General features: G+C 31.9%; 1 protein-coding gene across 1 annotated transcript in view; it reads right to left on the bottom strand.

Moving 5' to 3' along the window:
- LOC127724919 (uncharacterized) overlaps nucleotides 1–23,602 on the bottom strand; it is a 74,467-nt gene that overhangs the window by 4,395 nt on the left and 46,470 nt on the right. Inside the window, exons 3-8 of the mRNA XM_052231922.1 lie at nucleotides 6,415–6,526; nucleotides 4,948–5,115; nucleotides 3,671–3,890; nucleotides 3,225–3,339; nucleotides 2,019–2,210; nucleotides 1,366–1,513 (exon numbers count right to left, since the gene is read on the bottom strand). Of these exons, the coding sequence (XP_052087882.1) occupies nucleotides 1,366–1,513; nucleotides 2,019–2,210; nucleotides 3,225–3,339; nucleotides 3,671–3,890; nucleotides 4,948–5,115; nucleotides 6,415–6,526 (955 nt within the window). The remainder of the gene's footprint in view (nucleotides 1–1,365; nucleotides 1,514–2,018; nucleotides 2,211–3,224; nucleotides 3,340–3,670; nucleotides 3,891–4,947; nucleotides 5,116–6,414; nucleotides 6,527–23,602) is intronic.

Genomic DNA, 23,602 nt, shown 5'->3' with positions numbered 1-23,602 from the left:
TAATGAAGATTTTTAATTTTTAATTTGTTACAAGTTAACTGTTTATGGATTTCAAAGCATGTAAGTGATAAATAAATAAATATAAATCCTTAATACATTGCTGGAGCAAAACAAAACAAAAGGAACATCAGCCCTTTTATCACACTATTGACGATGACGACCAAAAATGAGCAAAAATGTCGTTCTGGTATATTTTAGGTAAAACTATTACGGGATGACATTTACAAATGTCAAATTTGGTGTATAGCTTCATTCGAATTATAATGAATATTCATTAACTTAAAGTTCGCTCATCTGTACGCGTTTTCAACGAGTGACATTTTCGATCCTTTGATAGTTGAAAACAAACTTCTGGACCGCAAAAAAAAAAAAAAAATGGTTTAAGCACATATGAGTTTTAATTGGCTATAACACTTATAAATCCAATCATAGTTTCGTTCATTTGTACTATTTCATGGCTGGATTACAGATTTTCCAACAATAACCTTCACTAAACTTCGGCAATTTCTTACACTTCTGACAACGTATACAAGTGATTTCCGTTTTCAACACTTACACTTTCCTTTAATCAACTGGTTTACCATATCGGAAGTATCTGAAATATCATATTTGGTAACGGAAGTATCGATGTGATCTCACATTTCTAACTAAAAGTAAAATCTATAGATAGATCTAGGAATTTCATGTATTGTGCGATCTCTTGAAATTTGCTATCGAAAACCTGATAATATATTTTTCACTTACACATGATTTATTTTAGTTAATAATGGGCCAGAAAGTCATCTTTCTTATCCTTGTCCTTTGAGTTTGTATTGAAAACTACATGTACATTTATAAATCTCGGTCCATTTATGTGTTTGATAAATCATCAACATATTCTTGCTCTCAAGGGCGGATTCACTCGGGGGCGTGGCGGGCGTGCGCCCCCTAAAAATTGCAAAGCATGGCCTCAGCTTAATAAAAAATATTTCGATAATTTTACCTCAAAAAAAATTTTAAGTTTGCGCCCCCCCTAACCTAAAATCCTGGATCCGCCCCATGGCCTCTAGATATGCATGAATATTTGCCACTGGACTTTAAGTAAACAGAAAAAAACTCGCTCACAATTCCTTAAAGTTATCAATCGCATAGCCGGAAGATTATCTGGGATAATATAGCACACACAAGTGAAGTAGGCTTCAACTCGATTAATTCATCTATGTTAGCCATAATTTCATCGATGTAAGATGATTTCATCGATGTTAGATATGATTTCATCGATGTCAGATATAATTTCATCGATATTAAATATGATTTCATCAATGTTAGATATAGTTTCATCGATAATAAATATTTCATCGATGTTTGATTGGTATCTATACCTACCTAGCCTCCAGCAGCATTCATCCTGCCTCCTGATCATGAAATCTCTTCTTTTATCAGTAAAAGGTACAATGGACTCCCCATAAGCGCAAAATTTGTCTATCCTGTGGCGTCTGACATCAGATAAACAGTCCTCTTGCTCAGAGGGAATCTACGATAAAAAAAAATTACAGTGTATGAAAATGGTATATCCATTGTAATTGTTTTCATTTCTATATAATTTAATTTTGGAAAGGTTTAGTATACATTTGCATATTTTTACGATGTTTAACTGTCGGAATGCTGTATTATTCTTGGTGTTTTGAGCGTCTGGATGAAGGGGTTTTAATTTCTGTATTCTTTAAGTTAAGACTGTTTTGGTCTTTTTATCAATCATTATTGTCTATTCTATATATTAAAGTAGCCCTTTATTCTCTTCTCTTTTCTTTTCAATTTTTTTACATTCTTTGTTTCCCCCTATTTTTCTCTATTCTGAAAACTCAATCCACACTCTTTGTTGTTCTTTCTAGACCCATCTTATAAAAACAATTTAGCATTTGCATTTTGATTTTGATAGAAGATATATATGTAAACTATTGTGCAAATCGAATTGAAATATAATCTCACTATTTTACAACACTAATTATTGTGCAAATCAAATTTACATATAACCTCACCATTTTACAACACTGCTGTACTTCAAAGATTCTTTGGTCGAAGGCCAGTATCCAAGCTTCTTGTTCAATCATTGGCATCTTGGTAAAGTCCACCTTTCTTCTCGTTTGGACATACGTCCGTCTGGCAATGTCATCAGCTGTAGCACCTTTTGTAACTTCGCAGAGAAGCTTGTATTTCTCTCGTTTTGACATCTTTAAGAAAAGATATATAATAGTTAAACTACATGTATTTTACACTACAGCCATACAAGATTTATTCTTACATTTGTCCGTCCAAGTAAATATGAGAGGCCAACAATGGTTTTTTTACTTATCTTTTTGGTTTTGATCGAAATTGCTAGATTTATTTTAGAAATATTTAAAATATGAGATCAACGATTGAATGCTTTTGATACACACAGACCTATGTACTTTTTATATACAAAAAGTATTACGTTCAAATAAGCATCTTGATAACTTTGTTCTTAATAACATATTTAGCTATCAACGTTTAGTCAAACACACTGTCCCTCTTTCTTCACCTTACAATACCGCGTATTGCTACTGGAGACCAGTCTACTTTGGATCATTACCATACATGCCTTTATAATACAAGAACCCTTTTAGGAATGTGACGGTTGTTTTCCATTCGTTTGATGTATTTGAGCGTTTGATTTTGCCATTTGATACGAAACTTTCCGCTTTGAATTTTCCTTGTAGTTCGGTATGTTTGTTATTATACCTTTTAACCCTTCAGAACTGAACTGATAATTGAAAGATTAAAACCCACTGAACATAACCGAAGACTCGATGATTACGTCTGTGATATTTGCCAATAGACATAAAATCAACATTATTTAGCTTGACTACTCCACAATCATATATACTAAAAGTCTTCTTCTAAGTTATGCGGAGCTTTGAAGGCCGCGAGGTCTAAGTTATTCATCTATAGCAACCACTAGTTTGTCAACACTGAGTTTGTAAATATAAAAATAAAAAGATGTGGTTTAATTGCAAATGAAATACTCTCCATCAGAGACCAAACGGCATAGAATTAGTTAACAATTTTTTGTAAGATCGGATCCCATTCTTGGCAGGTATGTTTGACTCCGATCTTAATTGTCAGTTTTCCTGCCGAAGTTGGGTGGTTCTCGGCGCTGGACAATCCGACTTCCTCCACCAATAAAATATGGCCGCCACGATATGGCCAATCAATGAACTGCCTACCTGTTTTAATGTCACCGAACCTTCTTGGGGGCAGATTCTTTTGGTCAGGTAACCATTAACGACATCTTCATCTTCCATAAAATAAACGCTTTTGTCAGCAGATTCCACACGAGCTCTGAAAATATACAACCGATATACGTTAGTATTTAAATATCATATTAGAACGGATTGAAATCTTCAAGTAGAACATGTCCGTTTAAAAATGCGATTCTTGATGAAAATAACAATCATAGCTATATCAATTAATAAAACGAAAGTAAAAAACGAAATAAAACTAAAACCAAAATACAATTTTAATGTAGGGATTTCCTGTATTGTAAATCAGAATTAGCATATTTCATTTTTTTCCTAAATCCTAAGAATAATAGACGTAATTCCATTTGATAAATATTGATATTGATTATTTAAATAATAATCATCTATATAATTTATATAAAGTATAATACCTGATAAGTATGCAGCCACAAGCAGGTGCCGTCCACTTGAATGTAAATTTATATTCCGTCGGTTTCGTATCCTTGAAAACCATGTGTGGACAGTTTTCTGGCTGTAGATATAACCCCTTGGTTGCACCGAGTTCTCCAACTTTGCATCTATACGATTCTGTTTGCAACCAGAGCAGAACATCTCCAAACTGTTTATTGGGGTCTTGCGCCAAAACATTGACTAAACAAACAAATGAATAATTATGGTTAATGATAAATAAAATCTCCAAAAGCTAAGCTTTCAGAATAATTGATATATTGTAATGTCACAACAATAAAAGACGGTCTGGATCGGGTGGGAGTCTTTATTTCTGTATTCTTTAATTTTTAGGCCAGTTAATCTATTCTTTTTTTTTTCCATTTATTATCCGTTTTATTAATATTTTAACCCGTTACCTGTGTGGCCCATAATTTTCTATTCTTTAATGTTGGCCCTTTATTCTATTTTTTGTTAACCACATCCAGACCCTCATTACATGTAAACATAATGACATTTTACCAAAATATCTCGATACGAATATATATGTTGAAATGCCAAATATGTCTCTAAAAAGTTAATTGATAAATTGTTTACACATGTTCCTGTCCTAAATATCCATCAACTATTTGCCACTGGTCGTTTAACAAACAACAATCAAGAGAAAAGTACATTACAGATAAAATTATATGTACTAGCACATGCGGCAAAGGCTGCGAGTTCGGGGTCATGTAGGATCACCCGAGCCGTGCAGATTAAATGGCATATATCGACTTGCATGGTAAATAACTATAAGTTATATGTATATTTGTGCATGTGATTATCAAAGTGATGACTTCATTGTAACATACTAAAATTGATAGCTAATTCACGTTGAAACAATGTCTTTTTTCTGTGTTACGGTCCGATTATTGGTAGCTCTATGGGAATGTGAGGGGGAAAAACAACTTTAGTCATTTTGAGATCCAACATCATTTTTAGATAAGAAAAAAAAACAGATATTCTGATTTGTAGTTTGCTTCAACTTGATTACATTTATTAACAAGATTTATTTGGGCGTAAAAAATGGGCATCAAAATGCATGCATGATTACATGTAGTTTAATAAGGATGTGATTTATGTGTAATATTCTTCTTTGCTGGCCGGTAGGTATTGAAAATTTGACTTAATACCAAACAAATAAACAATACTGAAACGGCCTTATTTGAGTAGGCAAAAATTGCATAATTAAAGGTTCAACAGTAAAAAAAACCCAACTTACTTTCATATTGTTGTCCTGATTGGTATCCATATTTGTGTATTCCACCAACATCTATCTTAAATACTGGCTTTTTGTCGTGTCTGACATTAACTCCCCTCTGAGAACCTTGTGGAATGCCTGTAGAAGGACAACTTCTTCGAATGTCCGACGATGGTCGGGCATGTATACCTACATTTAAAATAAAAAAATGGTTATTGGAGGGTTTTAATTGTTTCAAATTTTTCATGTCGGAGCCTTTTTAAAGCCGACTATACGGTATGAGTTTTTTTCGTTATTTAATGCCGTACAGTGACCTTTAATTGCTTACATCCGGAATGACTTCATTTGAAATCTGGTGGAGAGATGTTTTATTTGCAATCATACCAACATCTCCTTATCTGTCTATACGTTGAAGGTTTTTTTTTAAGAGTGAATGCTCGTTCAGTTCATTTCTTTGAAAGAGTGAATGCTCGTTCAGTTCATTTCTTTTTATTACCTTTATGGAAAAAGAAACAATGAAATACATTTTGTCCGAGGCTTCTATTTCTTACAAAATGAATAGCAAGCATGGACTATTATCAAATTGTTTTAGAAATGTAGAGAAATAAAAAAAAAAATCAGTTATTCGATATTTACGGATGTGAATTTAAGCATGGATGCAATTTAGGTACAGAACTACCCATTACAGAATCTTGGGTCGTTTAAAGGTCGGTTCAAATCCATTTTTTCTATGATTCATTATGGATTCGTAATTAAATCTGTGGAACTATAAATAAATTAAGGATCCATCTACAAAATACAGAATGGAAACTTTTTTCTGGATATTAAATATTAGGTGCAATTTGGGTACCCTCACGTTATGCATTCAAAGGGTATGGTTATTAGAATCTTTTTTAAGAGTGAGTGCACGCTCAGTTCATTTCTTTCTGTCACGCTTATGGAATAGGACACAATGAAATACATTCTTGATTTAAAAATTCGTTTAGCTTCAAATATTTTTTTTTCATTTTCTTCGGTTATTTTTAATGCCAAACTTTTAAAGTGCGAGAGTTTCATAATATGCGTTTATCCCAATTTCTGTTACAATACGACACTTCACTTAATCTATATCAGATTTTATACAATTTTAAAATCACATTTGCATTTAAACAAATAAATGAAATAAAAACGATTGAAAACAAAACTTCAATTAAAGCTAACATCTGACCACGTGCTTACAATAAGGACAAAAGATACCCCAAAATAATGCAAGAATAGAAAATTTCGATCAGATGATCCTGCAATTCACATTTTTTCTAGAAGTTGCAGAAGTTGTGATGTTAACTAAATGTTTATAAAATTCGACTAACAATCCAAAACACTTAGCACAATAGAAAAATTAAAATTAAAAAAAAAAAAAAAAACGTCAAACAATGAAAAAAAAAAAAAAAAAATTCATTTAACTTAATAAATTATTATAATATAATTAGTTTGTCAAAATATACTCACCCTTCCGCTGTATCTGAATCCCCAAAAGCAACAGTAAGAAGAAAGTGTTGACAACGAACATCTGACTTTGAATCGGTCCCACTTCAGAAGGTCCGTCTTCTCTGGACAGTGACTTTAGAATACAGCCATACCCGCGCTAAGTCTAATATTATATAGGTCTGTCCCACGTGATATCACTCGTGTACACGATGAATTTATGGTTAAATACACACATTTCGATTAAAATTTAAAATCATTGTTTATATTAATATGATTTCCGTACATTCATATTTTACATTTAAATATATATTAACAATTTTCTGTTTTGAATTAAAGAGAATTTAAGTTGCATTTAGTACTATGAAATGTACATGTTTCACTCGTGATATTACAATACAAATTTAAATATCAAATATAGACGACCACCAGGCGTGTCTTCAACAATAATGTTAATGTGTTATTTGAATTTTAATCCGTAGGATAGCTTTGTTTGATACTGTTTGAGATCATATGCCAATGAAAAGAGGAGTGATTTTGAATGGACCTAGTCATTACCTTTTTTCAAAACGGTCTTCCATCTCTCAACCTTGGTCAAACTCATTACATTGTAAAGATTTTCATACTAACTTCAGTTTAACGAGATTTAAAAATTTCTATATTCCATAGGTACTTGGGGACAGGACAATTTTTTTTTAGCTCTCCCCCTTTTTTCCAAATTCCGTTATTTTTGTGTTTTCTATTAATTTCAATTTTTCGCGTTTTTCTGTATTATATGAACATAAATATAATTAAAATAACTTGTATTTGCTATTTACTATCAATTTCAAGTTTACTATTCACAGCGGTCACTGATATATAATATAACTTGAAATTGATAGTTAAATAGCAAATACAAGTTATTTTAATTATATTTATGTTCATATAATACAGAAAACGCGAAAATTATTGAAATCAATTGAAAACAAATAAATTATAGATTTTGGAAAAAAGAAGGAGGTCTAAAAAAAAAATTGTCCCTTCCCCAAGTACCTATGATATATCCAATAAACACAAACATTATCATTTTGATGCATCAGTACAAAAAAAAAAAAAAAAAAAAAAGAATATTCATTTTTAGTTTTAAATGTTTAAAAAAAAACTTTATCAACGAAAATCTTTTTGAATACAAGCTAGAGAAAAGCAGAGGCAGTTGTTGTAATACAATACAATGTAACACCGAGTATAAAAATACAATTGACAGTTCGGTTTTCTTATTAAACATCAAAATAATTAGAATTTTTCATTGGCCGTCGTAATGAACAATTTTATACCAATCCGTGACTGATTGGTAGATTTTTTCTTGTCCATTCGTTCTCACGATGAGCGGTACAACATTTTGTACAGTCCGTGACTGATTTATAGATGTTTTGTTGGCGGCGCCTTTTTGGAATTTTTTGTACAACTTGTATGTGATTGATATAATAGATTGGTTCTCTCCCTTGCAACATACGGGTACCTGAGACACACTTGTTGCCAAACAGATAAAACAGTCTAATTGATATACCAGTCATGAAATTGATAAATTGATTCATACCGATAACATATTGATGAAATGTGAATTAACCTGCTTTGTATTTACCAATGTCCGGATATTGGATTATACTGTATTAGGTCAAAAGTTAACATTTTGGAAAAATTCGTATTACTCTCCATAAGCAAAAATTCGAACCCCAAACCTTCCAGTCGTTGCTTTTAATCTTTTATATCGTGTGCTTTGCAGAGTAGAATTAATTTTCTTACCTTGTTCATTGTACTCAGACCAGGAACAATCTATATTAGCCTAGTGTTTAACGGTCAGTGGCAAATATTACACGTAAAAGGACGAGAACAAGTTGATGTGATATGAACCCTGTTTCGTACTAGACTGACACACTGGGTCGAATTATAAATTGCTAGTTCACAATGGAATAGACCCCAAAAAATAATTCGTTCTTTCTGAGCAGTTTTTTTCTGACTCGAGCCGATTAGTCTTAATTCTAACTACTTAAATCCGCGTGCTGAGCGGAGAAGCAGCAAACATTAAGTTAATTTTTAATTTTTTTGTTAGGCCAGGTCGGGGATCAATACAACAATCCCAGCAATCCGGATTAGTATAAAGGCGGTTGTACAGAAGAAGTTACTTGAAGAAAACCAAGTATTGCAGTTATTTTTATATCTCATCGTTTACTTAAGAAAACGAACTCGGATTTGTTTTTGTCAATTAAAAAAAAATGTTTTTTTCTATCTTTAGTATAAAGTTTTTATTTAGCTATCTATCTCATACAGAATTTGAAATAAATAATGATCACAACAGCTCAGTATTAAATGGTCGCTAGCAGTTAAATACAATTGAAAATCACTTGACCACGATGATCATGAACTCTTAATATTTATTTAACCGAGAGCATGATTCTACATTGTCTCCACCGGGACTGGAAACCGGGACCTCTATGTTACAAGTCAGCGCGTATACCGACTTAGCTAAAGAAGTACTGCTTACGGCTGACTAAGTATTTACTAATGTACAGTAGGGAAGCAATCCGTCAAACTTAAATTAAATTGTATAGAATATTCTACACAACACAACACATGATCATACTGTCGCGGTCAATTACCTCATATTAACCTATAATCTATTTCCGTTACTAATATATATATACACCTTGTCATTAAATTTTTCCAAACATACATTTTTTTCTACTGCCTTTCTGAATTTAACGTATATTAGTATTGGATATGTTTTATAACGGGTATATTTGTATAATAATGAAGTTTGAACATAAGATTATATTTTGTATTTAGTCAGTCATTTATGTTGTAATATTTACCGAGGCCCGTATACAATGTTTATTAAATTTAGGAGAAATGTTATGATTGCTAATGAGACAACTATCTACCAATTGAAAGTTCAAATAAGTGGATGCAAGCAATTAAAGGCAACCTTACGGCCTTCGACAATGAGAAGAACCATACCGTATAGTCGGCTATAAAAGGCCCCGACATGAAACAATTCAACTGAGGAAACTAACGGCCTAATTTATAACAAAACAATTTACGAAAAACAAATATGACAGACATAATTCAACAACAACAAATACAGGCTTCTTAATTGGGACAGGCACATAAAGAATGTGGCCAGGTTCAACAGGTCTGAAGGCGCCAACCATTCCCCTAACTTGGGACAGTGATGTTACAGTACAACATAAGAGCAAACTATAACAATCATTTGAAATGGACTTAACTCATTAGATCGATAAAAACATCTAACAAAAACATGAACCGGACATGATAGGAAATTTATTCACTCCTCAAAAAAGAAAGACACAAAGTACAGATTAAATCAAATAACAACTAATAGAAACATTATATATCTAAGACTAAAATTAAAATGTTTGTTATTGCTTAATGTTTTCTTATCTAAATAATAAATATTTTGATTAAGATATACGTTTTTCAAAATGGATAAATTCCAAATTTGACCTTTTTCACCACTTCCCATTTTTTCTTCTTTTTCTCAGATTCACCTTTTTTTACCCTAATATCCCACATCCTCACGCTCTATATCCTACATTCCAGCGTGGTGTTCCCTAATTCAGCATTCTGATTTAAACCTCATTGGATGCGCTCTACAAAAATTGGGTCATATGCATAGCAACAACAACCCTAATGGGACATACAGAAAACAATACACCTTATTATGGTATACTCGATTTCTCGATTTCTCGATTTCCCGATTTCTCGATTTCCCGATTTCTCGATTTCCCGATTTCGCGTGAAAGTGAAAGGAGAAAACGCGAAATCGCGAAATGGCCGCATCCGGCCACCATACCTCATCGCTATTTAATCCAATCCTGGAAAAACAGTTACTTACACCACTTCCTGTTGAGGTCAAGCGGAACAAAACAAAGGTCATCAGCAATGAGCTTAGGGAGGAAAAAGTTTGGAAGGTGAACATTTTAAAATTTTAATAGTTTAAGAAGCAATTTTTAAAAAACAAATTAAAGTCATTGAGATCGTGCACAATCCTCAAATTAAATGTATAGAATTTCACTGAAAACAGGCAAAATAAAAGAAACATTTTTATTTTTTTTCCAATTTTTAATTGATATTAATCTCCAATTGAAATAACTTTATATGACCATGTCACTTGAAGCACATCAAATTCAAACCCTTTCTTTTCTTTCTAATTTTAATTCTGATTTATTTTTATCTTAAAAGAAAACTTTTTATGATTTTTTTTAACCCTTAATAAAAATAAAATAATATTAGATTCAACTTTGTGTGAGTATATTTTTAACACGAAATGGATTTTTTTTTTATTGAAACAAATAAACAAATTGATAAAAATTAATCACATTTCACTACATTTTAAGATTTAATGGTTTAGTTTTTTATTGGGTTTGTTTGTTTGTTTCGATATAACCCTTACACCTGGTTTTCATGCATTTGTATGGTAGTATCACGAGTGCATAAAATAACTGTATAGAAGGTGCATAAGTGAACGCTGGTTATAACTAGTTTTTGCAAGTAGTCGCACAGCTGAACAATGATCAAATCTATTCGGGCAATGATACCATCGAAACTTACAATAGACATAAAGGTTTGAAGGGTACTAGGTTTAGATAGCCTTAAGATTGTTATTATGTCTAAACTGATATCGACAAATAGAAATAATCAGCTAGCTGCAATGAAATGTTTTGTTTTGTATCGGTATTTGCTACAATAAATTTTTTGACTAGTGCAGATTCCATATATTTGAAATAAAACGGCGAAACATCTTTCATGAAAATAGCATTAACAAAAATACCGAACTCCAAGTTAAATTCAAAAAAGGGGGAAGTCCATAAAACTGACAAAATTAATCGTTAGACTATATCAACCAACGAAACGAATGAAAAAAATAACGGGCATATTACCGAAGAAAATGGTGGGGTAAACCTAGTTTTATAGCTAGCGTAACGTCCCACTAGTATGACAGTTGTTTATAGTTCCGTTTTTAAAATAGCAAGTCTTCGTCTGTAATGTTTAAGTAAAGGGATTCCTTATATGAGGGTCTGGATGAGGAATCCTTCATATCTGTATTCTTTAATTTGTTTGGTCACTTTTCTCTATTCTTTATATTTCTGCCCAATATTCTCAATTCTTTATATTTTAGCAACCAATTCTCTATTCTTTATTTTATTTGACCATTATTAAAGGTTACTTACTGTAAAAGAAATGAAAACCACTTCGATCAAAACGTACCAAATGACGTACCAAATGTAACATGTTTGATATTGATCACGTTATAATTACATTACATGTATGTTTCATTATAATACGTTATTTTGATTGGCTAACAGCAATCTCGCGTCATTCTGAAATTAACATCATTTAAAAATGAAATGTAACATTCATGATGACACGAGCTTCCACAATAAAGTGCACAGGTAACTAAAAGAGAAACTCGATAGAAATCGTGTTTTCATGATCCTAGCAAAAAAAAGTAATTTTAAGTATTGAATGCTTCTTTTAGTAATTTTATAGGGTTGTTTTAGAAAATGTACTTCGGTCAACGCTTTTACACCACAATAAATTTACAATTAGAAGCATAAAATTTTTAAATAGTGGTTGTCATTTACAATTGTACATTACTTGCCCAGAGTTCTGTATAATGCAAAATACATCAAACAAATGCATCATAAAAGGTATAAAGCTTAATAATTATAAAACTAGGTACACTGCGACGTAAAATGCATTTTTTATGTGTTTGTTTATTGTATTTTTTTCGAAGGGAGGGGGTTGTTACGAAAATGTGTTAAAGGGTCATATGTATGACCTGCGTGGTAGCTTTAGTGCTGTGGTAAAGTGTTTCACAGAACATCCTCAAAAATTGACACACAACAAGGAAATTAAAAAGGTTTACAAAATACACTACGTTCTTTTGCGTCATTTGGTATCTGGTGGAGAGTTGTCTCATTGGCAATCATACCACATCGTCTTATTTTTATGTACATGTAGTTTCATGGTGATTTCTTATCGTGTCTTTTGCCTTAGTTACGTATTAATGAATGTAAGATTTTATTATTTGTAACTTGAATTTGTACAATAACGTTAGTCATTAACTGGCATTGTCGCCCCTACTGCTTTCTAGAGTCATGTCTTTTGCGCACCAAAATACCTTTAAATGTAATTGAAAATTTTACATTTATCATGACAAGTCAGACTTACAATAAAATAAAGTCCATTGGGTGAACGACACCTTCGTCTTAAATTATTGAAATTTGTCATTTGGCATCAGCCATAATGATATTATAGGGTCGTAGGAGTACGATCGCAATGCATAATTTCTGACCATACTTGCTTGTCTTTTACATGATTTGTCGACCCTCTGTGCCAACATAATCCTTATAGTTAGTTAATATGGTATTGTCCTGAATATACCTATACATATTTTAAATATGTGAAAACAAAATAAATGAAGTAAATTACTTCTAGCAGTTCTATGGTTTTTGATTTAGCAATATATTTTATTCATTAGAATATTAAAAGGTTTGAACAACAGTCACAGCCTATAACAGCTCCATCCATATGACTGTTCAACGGTGATCCTGACATGTACAACTCTAACATTAAATCACTTGGTCGTTTTATAATCCAAAGGACTATGGGTAATTGGATTGTTCGCATCCCATAATAAAAATAACGTCACGTCATTGGTTGAATTTACATTGTTTATGACGTTTTTTAACCAACCACGACGTCCTTGTGTACACTTTTGAGAAAATAAGCCAGAGTGCATTACATTCTGTAACGGCGACTTTGGGTCATATGCGTTAACGGTACGTCTGTACTTCGATTTAAATATTTTGCTGAAAGTCGGTAATGTTGCATATTTACATAGACGACGACTTCAGACATTTTTTTTCTATAATGGTTATTCATTTGCTTCTTCTTTAAGATTTTTTTCTTTTTTACTTTAATTTGTGGTTACTATAATGAAACAATTTACAAGTGTACTAAATGTTTCTGTTTTCTTTGTATGTAGATAACCTCTCGATCAAAATCCTAGAGATTAAATGATAAAGAGCAATTTGTCTTAAGCACCACGGAGTAATAATTCCAAGTCTTTTGTTACTTCTAAACAGTTTTCGAAGTAGGTTTAAATGATTTAAGATTTGATTAACAGAGTTCAAGGAGGTAAATTCATCAAAAACAACTGAAGTTAAAGTTAAATTAAAAAAAAAAGGAAGTGAAATCGATGGCGTCAGAAATTGCTTCAGATAACATACCTCGACTCTGTCAGCTATATAAACGAGAATTTTACAGACATTTTCATGTTTATTATGAAAAAGGAAAGAAGAGTCGGAAATATGGACATCGCTCGAATCCTTATCATTTTGCTTAGCTTATCGTGTGTTGGAACTTCATCAAGTTCGATTGGGTCCGAATTCGATTCCTCAATTTCCTGTTCTAAGTTTCACTTTGAAGAAAAAGTACTTGCGAAACTTGTGCGACTGGAACATAAGATGCAAATATTGGAGGAGAAGATGGACGCTAGGGAAAAGTTAAATACTGCTAAATTGGATGAAATAAGCAATATTAAGAAACAAACAGAGACATTTGTTCAGTCAGTAAAAGATGCTCAGATACAAGATCAAATGAGATTTAATAAATCGTACCAGGAAACTGTAGAAGATTTCAAAACCCAGGCCGACAACGAAACTGATATTTATGGAGACAAGATGAATGCCTTGCTGGAATCTATGTCTTCGAAAATCGAAGTGTTCACTGAAGCTGAAAAGAAAAGGGAAAGTGTTACAGAATTAATGCAGTTCACTCTTGACCGAGAACAGAAAAGATTCAAATTCCTCGTATGATCAAATTGTGGAAAACTTTAAAGTTACCTCTAGCAAGACGTTACAGGAGTTAATTGTAAATCAACAAAAAGGTAGGATTTCTTTATCAAGAATTAGTATTATTGGTTTTGTCCTTCTCGTATTTTATTTATCCAGTGTAGAAAATAGTATAGAATGATCAACATATTCGTGTTAGTTCTGTATTTCTTTGTATTTAAAAACAAAAAAACACATATGTATGTATGTATATAATCTTAATTTTGAAATTAATCATTGCGCCATGTGACCATGCTACTTCCAAACAAAGCTTTTTTAAAATAGTCCAAAATAAAAGACAATAATTGCCAAAATAAATGTTTGTTACTTACTAATCGTCATCCTACTTATGATTAATTTCAACTACTATTATATGAAATTTTGAAGGATTGCATCGGGCAATTAATTTGATCGCTTTTCATTTTTTGCTCACTTAGTACGAAGGGCATATGGGAACGTTGCCATCACTTGGCGTTCGTCGTCATTCGTCCATTGTCAACCGTCGTCAGTCGTCGTCTACTGTCGTCCGTCGTCCATTAGCTTTTACAAATATCATCTTCTCTGAAACTACAGGGCCTTATTTCACCAAACTTGACCACGATCATCAATTGAGAATCTATCTAAAAAATGTGTCCGATGACCCTGCTTGCCGACAAATATGGCTGAAATAGCACATAAGAGTAAAATGCAATTGTTGTCTATTATCTTCAAAACTGCTATAGACGGAGAAAATCTGACGGGGCAAAAACTGTCAGACCACTTTTTATTATCGTTCTTAAGCAACAAATTTTACCGATCTTTTTCGTTTTTGCCTATCATCTCGAACATTAAAATAGATAGACAGAATTTTTTTGGCCAAAATGATAAACAAGACAAGTCAAATATGATCGAGATTGTCAGTTGACATCTTATTGAAACTATTGATCGTTGATGACGATTTTTCCAAATTGTCTGATGTTTTGCCTATTATCGTGAAAGTATAATAAATAGAAAGAAAATTAAAAGCAAAAATGATCAACAAGACAAGATCTACAAATATGTTAGCATGACCGAAATCGCTTTCGCACTTTATTGACCATTTTTCCCAGTTTTTTGCATTTTGCCTTTTATCTTTTAATTATAATAGATAGTTAGAAACTTTGAATAACAAACATGATCAGCAAGACCTGATCTTCAAATGGCCGAAATCTCTAATTGAGTCATTAATGGAGTTATTGCCCTTGAATGATAATTTTAACATTTTGTTTTGCATTAATTGCCTATTATCTTGAAAACTATAATAGATATATAGAAACTTAAAAAGGAAAAACGACCAGCAGGACAAGATCTACAACTACGACAACATGAATTAAATTGTCTTTTAACTCTTAATAGAGTTCTTCCCCTTTTATGATGACTTTTACATAAAAGTTGCCATTGTTGATATGCAGGTTAGCGACACAGGCTATTTAGAGTCTCTAGTGTATTTCCTTTTCACTGTCAATATTTGATCCGAAAAACACAAAATTAAATTGATCATTAATATACTTCATAACTTTAACAAATTTTAACCAAATTTCAAATAAAACTTACATTTAATCTGTTATAGGAATTTTTTGTTAGAATTTGTAACTTTTAAATGTTTTTTGTGTATTAAATATTACAATGAAAAACATCTAGAACAAGAAACGATTAAATTTTGTTAAAGAATAAATTCACCGCGGAAGTCATTTAAAATAAATTCCGCCCAGAAAAACAGAGTAGAGTAATATTACATGTACTAATAAAAATAGATATACGTCTTTGAAACAATGATGCAGCGACAAAATTAACAAACAAATTAATTTCAATCTTCCAAAAAAGCTACTAGAAATGTTTTTATATATCTGAAGATATCTCTCAAGTTTGCTTTTACGAATCATGTGACATAATTTACATATACACAACTCGTAGAAGCTACAACGAAACGTCCCCTTTTGCGTATATTTCACAGATTCTTATCGTACATCGAAATACGTTATGTCAAGAGATAGTTATAGCAAATGAAAATTTAACAAAAATGAACTACCTATAACCTTGAAATTAAGCGTTCAACTACAAAGTGATGTTTTTACGTGTATACATGGGTATAACTTTAAATTGACTAAGTTAGGCTGATAAAAAATTGTTCAAGTAGTTGCGATCTAAACTGGCACCAACTTTTTTTTACTTATTTCCTGGCTAGATTAGTTTAACTGATTCCCGTAAAATATTGTCCGATCGTGTAAGGAAGTTCAATTTTATTTATACTGCTAATTTGAAAAGAAAAACTTTAAAAGCAAAAAAAATTCATTGTATTTTTTTATTTGTTTCATTTAAAATTGTTTGAAGTGAAAAACGATAAAGATTTCGATTGCTCTCACTGAAGCTTGAGGCAAACTTTTGGGAAATCAATGCTTTGGTGGAAATTCAAAACAAAATGAAATGTGTGTCAATAACTAATTTGATTGATTGATTGGTCTTTTATTGGTGGAGGACGCCGGAGTGCCGGAGAGAACCACCGACCTTTGGTAGGAAGACTTACAACCCTAGTCAATTAAGATTGGAGTCGAGCGTATCTGCCACGGGATTCGTCCTCACTACCTCAGTGTTGACAGGCTAGTGAGTGATACAGTAGTTCAACTACTGACACCACTCGGCAACCGAGGCCCCAACTAAACTGTTGTTATATTAATTTAATAGAAAAATTATTGCTCCTTGAATAAAATCCAACATTAAATTTCTCACCTTCAAGAACCTACAATGACATAAAAACTTGAGAAAAAAAAATCGATTTTCAGTGCCAGCATTTGTATACGTTGTATTTTCTTTTTATTTCAAAAACGGACACTTTAGATTCATAAGATTCTATCGAGTCTTTTACATATATACTGTTTTATACTGTTATACTTAATTTTTTTCAACGGAAAACTATTACTAACAGTTCAAATGAATGTTGTTCAACTCTAAACTCGACGTCTTTTCTGGCTTATTTGTATTTTGATAGATATAGGAAGATGTGGTATGAGTGCCAATAAGACAACTCTCCATCCAAGTTACAATGTATAAAAGTAAACCATTATAGGTCAAGGTACGGCCTTCACCACGGAGAATTGGCTCACACCGAACAGCAAGCTATAAAGGGCCCCAAAAAATTACTAGTGTAAAACCATTCAAACGGAAAAACCAACGGTCTAATCTATATAAAAACGAGAAACGAGAAACACGTATAAACTACATAAACAGACTACAACTACTGTAATCAGATTCCTGACTTTGTATATTGGCTGGGGCAAACTTCTGTAGTGACGAGGAAAATAAAACCTACACAAATGTAATCTAATAAAGTCAAATAGTCTAGAAGTAAGTCAGTGTCATATTTCGTTTTTATTTCAACAATTTTGCCAAAGAGAGAGCAGAGGCGAAAACAAACTTTCCTCTTCAAAGTTGAGAGGTAATTTCGAACAATTTTACATTTCAAGAGCCCCTTTTCAACGGACGGTGTTTCTGAAAGCTAATTTCGTACGGCAGCAGAATGACAAATACTGATACATAAATGTGATATCTTGTATGACAGGATAATAAATCAGTTATATATTGTTGTTACTATTGAAGCTATTAAAGTGGATTTCAAATGTCCAACTTGCGATATCTGCAAAAATTGCAGGAAACTTGCACTCAGAAGTCTGAATCAGTGTTCTGATGAAATACAACTCTTTTTTGAAAGAAAATGAGAGAAAAAAAACACACGATTTGCACATTACTTTTTTTGAAAGGTGACATATACGAGGGTCGTAATAGGGGTACCTTTATGACGAATAACGGTAAAAAAGTCTTTGCCAAATGACGTTTAAGGCAATTTTTGATGCATGACGATAAAATGTACACTTTTCTTAGATAATAAAAAAATCGACTGATTTTGACGAATCACGTTAATTTTTTTCTCAAAAAAAGCGGGTACCGTTAATGTGAGACCTCTGACGAATCACGATCAGGATATTTTGACGAATCACGGTAAAATTTTAACCAATCTGACGCTAACAGTAGCCGAAAATGACCGTTTGACGCCTGACGGTAAAAGGCATTCCTACCCTCATATACTTTTTTTTGGGGGGGGGGGGGGGGGGGGGGGGGGGCTTCCTTTTAAAGAGTCTTGAAATTGTTATGAAGAAATCACTGATAAATATTTTTTTTTATCCTGGCAAGGTTTTTCAATTTTTCATACTATTTTTGGCCAGAATGAACTAATTAATATTTTTTAAGATTAAAAACATCAAGAATTTGAAACTCTAAAATCGTTAATTGACAGTTACAAATCTATTTTTTAATATGAACCAAATAATTATGGTTGTAATTTGGATATTATTGAAATATTTGAAATTTTAAATAACTATCAAATAATGTTCATATTTGGGAAAACATGAAACTGAGGTTGCAATAGCGAAGAAACGAAGTCGGTGACCCCCAATTTGCTATTGTTCCCATAATTATGGAATACCTTCACACAAAATTTTAAACAAATATCACTGGTAGAACTGAATAGGTCTTTAAAACTCTTATATAGAGCATGACAGCATAAAAATCATAAAACTGAATAAAACAAAAACAACATCAAAATATAAAAACAAATACAAAAAATCAATAACTGTCATGCATTTCATGTGCCTTTATAGAAAAAAAATGTATGACTGTGCACCATTTTTAAATATTTGATGCAACATCAAAGGAAATAATTCATTCCTTTATAACTCAAATAACACATCCATAATGAAATTAAATAGTTGCCAAATTTGATTAAAAAAGAAATTAATTACATATTGTGCTTATTCAGGTTATGAAGAAATGGTAAAGAAACGAGACCCTGTTGTCTTCTCAGCCTATCGGACAAGTTCACAAAGAGTTTCGCACAACGGAAAAGTGAAATTTGATAACGTTTTGACAAATGTAGGAAATGGCTATGATCCAAATACAGGGATATTTGCAGCTCCACGGGCTGGACTTTATCACATTACTGCCGTGATTCAAAAACCGTCTGGGTCAAATGTCTTTTCTAGACTTTTTCACAATAAGGTGGTTGCATCAGGAAATTATATCTCCGGTGACGGTTATAAGACTGGGACATTTGATGTTGTATTTAGTTTACAGAAAGGAGACCAAGTATACGTTACGGGATATAGCAGTACTCATACGATCTTTAGCGACAGCGTTGCACACAGTACATTTTCTGGGCACAGTATTGCGTAGCTACAGATGGAAATAGATTACATTCATCGTCCTCAGTGAACAAAATCTACTTATCCTGTTATGTTTGAACTTTCATTTGAATGTCCATGTTTAACTCTTTTCGTTCTTTTTCCAGCACATACGTCAAAAGTTTTTCAGTTCAAACTTTGATATTAAACAATTGAGGTGTTGATTAACTTTACGTTCAGACAACATTGTAGAAATCGGTCAATGGAAACTTCTCACAATCCAAAACTCGAAGGCTAAAACCCCTTTTAAGAGATTTTTAGATGAAAAAACAAAAAACAAAAACAGATAAATAAAAAGCGTACCAAAAACTGAAATTAAATATCTAGATTTATTTGGACATAGTGGTGATTTGTGCGTACGTAAAACTGGTGCATCTTTTATAAAGTTTATGAAGAAATTACATGACTTGTGTATAATACATATTCGTAACATTCATGTGAGTTTTCTATGTGTGATTGTTGTTGGGTGTAAGCCAAGGTTCCGTGTTGAAGACCGTACTTTGACCTATAATTGTTAACTTTTTATACATCAGTACTGATACGATTTATAGTGACAGCGTTGCACAGATTACATTTTCTGGGCATAGTATTTCATAGTTAAAACAGAAATGGAATTCAATTATCGTCCTTAAATCGACAATATACATTTATATGTAATGATTGAACTTTTATTGGAATGTCTATGTTATACTTTATTGGAATGTCTATGTTATACTTTATTTGAATGTCTATGTTACACTTTATTTGAATGTCTATGTTACACTTTATTTGAATGTCTATGTTATACTTTATTTGAATGTCTATGTTACACTTTATTTTAATTCTATAACTACACCATCGCGAGAGAAACCGTTTTGAGATTATAATTAGGTAGACAAAACGGTTCATTTATGTAAACATAAAACCTAAGGATTTGAGATTAAAATCAAAAGGAGTAGGTTCACTAACTCATAATTTTGGCACTAAAAATCTGAAATATTTTCACTTCGAAAATGTGCTGAAAATTTGATGCGAACATGCTCAAATGAAAAATAGTTTTCCAGCAAAAAAAGATTTTCTCCAATTATGCCATTAGTGACGTATTTGTGACGTCATAATGTAGGTGAATTTCGTAAATCTTGATTTTTTGCAAAATTCTGCAAAATAAAATTATGACAGTTTTCTGCAAAATTAACAGTGGCGCCACCCTTCGCCCACAAATGTTTTTGCTGAAATATTCTTAATATACCATACTCTTTATTTTTCAACAAAAATTGCAATGGGCGAGGGGTGGTGCCAAATATAAAATCATGAAATAAGGTTGAAAAAGTTGAAAATTTCTAAGAAAATGGATAAAAATGAAATCTTTTCCTATTTTAGGCTAATATCTTTACAAATAAGAAGCAAATATACAACTTTTTCTTATTATACTTTCAAATATCATACATTTAGCAATACATTCACATTAGATTTACATTGATAATTAAAGTTAAAAAAAACCAACCTCTACAGGGCCGTTTATTGGGGTTCCTGGCTCTACTCCTTTAAGATTTATATAGATAAAAAGGTATATTTTTTCGAACTTTTAACTGATGACATTGAATTATATTTTGTGCCTGTATGATATGAAGCCATTTGCATCATTTTTGGTTATTGTATATTGTTTATCGCCTATGTTTGTGCATTTAAGAAGGATAACATCGATATTGGTGTTGTGTTTGTGTATTATTTGAAATGTTTGGTAATTCCTTTTATCCTTTTTTGTGTATTACTATGTAGTCAATAATAAAACAATACCTCTGACGATACTGAACAAAAGTTATTTTAAAATAATAATTGTACATTTTAAGAAATTATTTGTTAAACTATGTTATTGGAAATATATATGCAAATACTCGATGTTTTATGTTCGCTATTTATCGAGATAATTGAATAAGAAGTTTGCGAAACTAAAATCTAAAAAAATGCTAATCTTTGCTGCATATTGAAAAAAAAATGGAAAAAAAAAATCATATACATACACAATCTAAAGATCTTTCGGTCTCCAGTTCTCAAAGTGTTTCACAAAGCCATCAGCATGTTCTACCATGATCTAGCTGCATGTATATACGGATAATTAGCATATTCCAGATAAAAAAATTATATTTTGTATTTAGTCAGTCATTTATGTTGTAACACTTACTGAGGTCCGTATACAATGTATAAAAAATAAAGTATGTATATATATTTATATATTATGGCCTTATCTATAACAAAACAATTTACGAAAAACAAATATGAAAGACATTTACAATCCAACGACAACTATTGAAATACAGGCTTCTAAATTGGGACAGGCACATACAGAATGATGCCGGGTTTAACATGTTTGAAGGCGTTGAACCCTCCCCCTAACCTGGGACAGTGGTGTAACAGTACAACATAAGAGCAAACCATAAAAATCAGTTGAAAATAGCTTAATTCATTAGATCTATAAGAAGCAGAAAAATATCTAACAAAAACACGAAACGGACGTAAAATGAAATTTATTCGTCACTCATAACAAATAAGACACACAGTACAGATCTGAGAGCTAATTAAAGCAAATAACAACTAATAAAACATCATGTATACACCTAAGACTAAAATTAAAATCTTTGTTAATCCTCAATTCATCATTGTTTTCTTACTTTACTTTTAAATATCTTAATAAATTATACGTTTTTCGAAATGAATAAATTCCAAATGTGTCCTTTTTCACCACTACCTACTTTTTTCTTCTTTTAATCCAACTTTGTTTACCCCAATATCACACATCCTCGCTTATTCTCAGGCGCTATATCCTACATCCTAGCGTGGTATTCCCTAATTCAGCATTCTAATTTAATTCTCATCGGATGCGCTCGACTACAAAAGTGGGTCATATGCATAGCGACAACAACCCTAAAGGGACATACAGAGAAAACAATTAAACATGTCCGAAGTTTAATTGATAAATTGAGATGTGGCATGATTGCGAATAAAACAACTATCCAACAGAGTCCGAATGAAGCGGATTTAAGAAATTATGTAGGTCGCGATGCGCGTTACAACAATGAATATAACACATACCGTGTAGATCTCCCAACACGACAAAATGTGAAACTGTTCAAACTAACAAAATATTTTTCAAGTTTTTTTTGTATCTGGACATGTTAAGCATACGGCAGCAACACTACGACATTAAAAAAAAACCAACTAATGGTTTTTAGCAATTATAGTTGAATGTCTATACAATATGCTATGCTCTGAATCGATCTGAGGCTATATAAATTATGTATAAATCTGTTAACATAGACAGTTTAAGTTATCATAAACAGCCAATTCCTGGAGTGACACAAAAAGAATGATACAACTAAAGATTGATTGATTGATTGGTATTAAACCTCCTTTCAGCATTAGAGGCTATTTCGTTGTGGTCAGTTTGTCTTGGTGGAGGAAGCAGGAGTGTCCGGATTCAACGGAAAGAAGACCTCCTCTTTACTTATTTTACAATTTAACATTTTTTGGTACAGAAAAATATTTGGAATTTAAAGATATACAAGTACTATGCAAGATCAGAATAAGAACACACACCCTAAAATAGAGACGGATAGATATGCAAAATATTATATAGATACATCACAAAGGTTGTGTAAAAAATGCATGTTGGATAAAGTTGAAGATGAAGAACATTTTATATGTGAACTGTCCCCTTTATAATCTTTTGAGATAAGAGTACTATGATAAAATTTTGAAACGTTGTAAACATTTCGAAAAGTTAAACACATATGCCAAGTTTTATTGTTTTTTTCTTTCCGGAAAACCTAGAGGTATTGAAAATTTTTGGAATTTATATTAGTAAATGTTTTGAACTCAGAAAACTATCAATACCGTACAGATATGTTTATATTAAGAATATTTATCTGTTGATATTATATATAATCTGTGTTATTATATACTTAGTAGTAAATACAGATAAATTGCATGTGTAATACAGTCAACGGCAATCGTGCTGTATCAGCTATCCGTGATGATATCGATATCAGTCGCGGTTGAAAAGGCTTTCTCTTATGGTTGTGGCCTGTTGTC

This window comes from Mytilus californianus, unplaced genomic scaffold (assembly GCF_021869535.1).
Source record: "Mytilus californianus isolate M0D057914Y unplaced genomic scaffold, xbMytCali1.0.p SCAF_14, whole genome shotgun sequence".
Taxonomy (NCBI): Eukaryota; Metazoa; Mollusca; class Bivalvia; order Mytilida; family Mytilidae; genus Mytilus; species Mytilus californianus.
The sequence above is the reverse complement of the archived record's forward strand: the minus strand, read 5'-3'. Positions and strand labels throughout refer to the sequence as shown.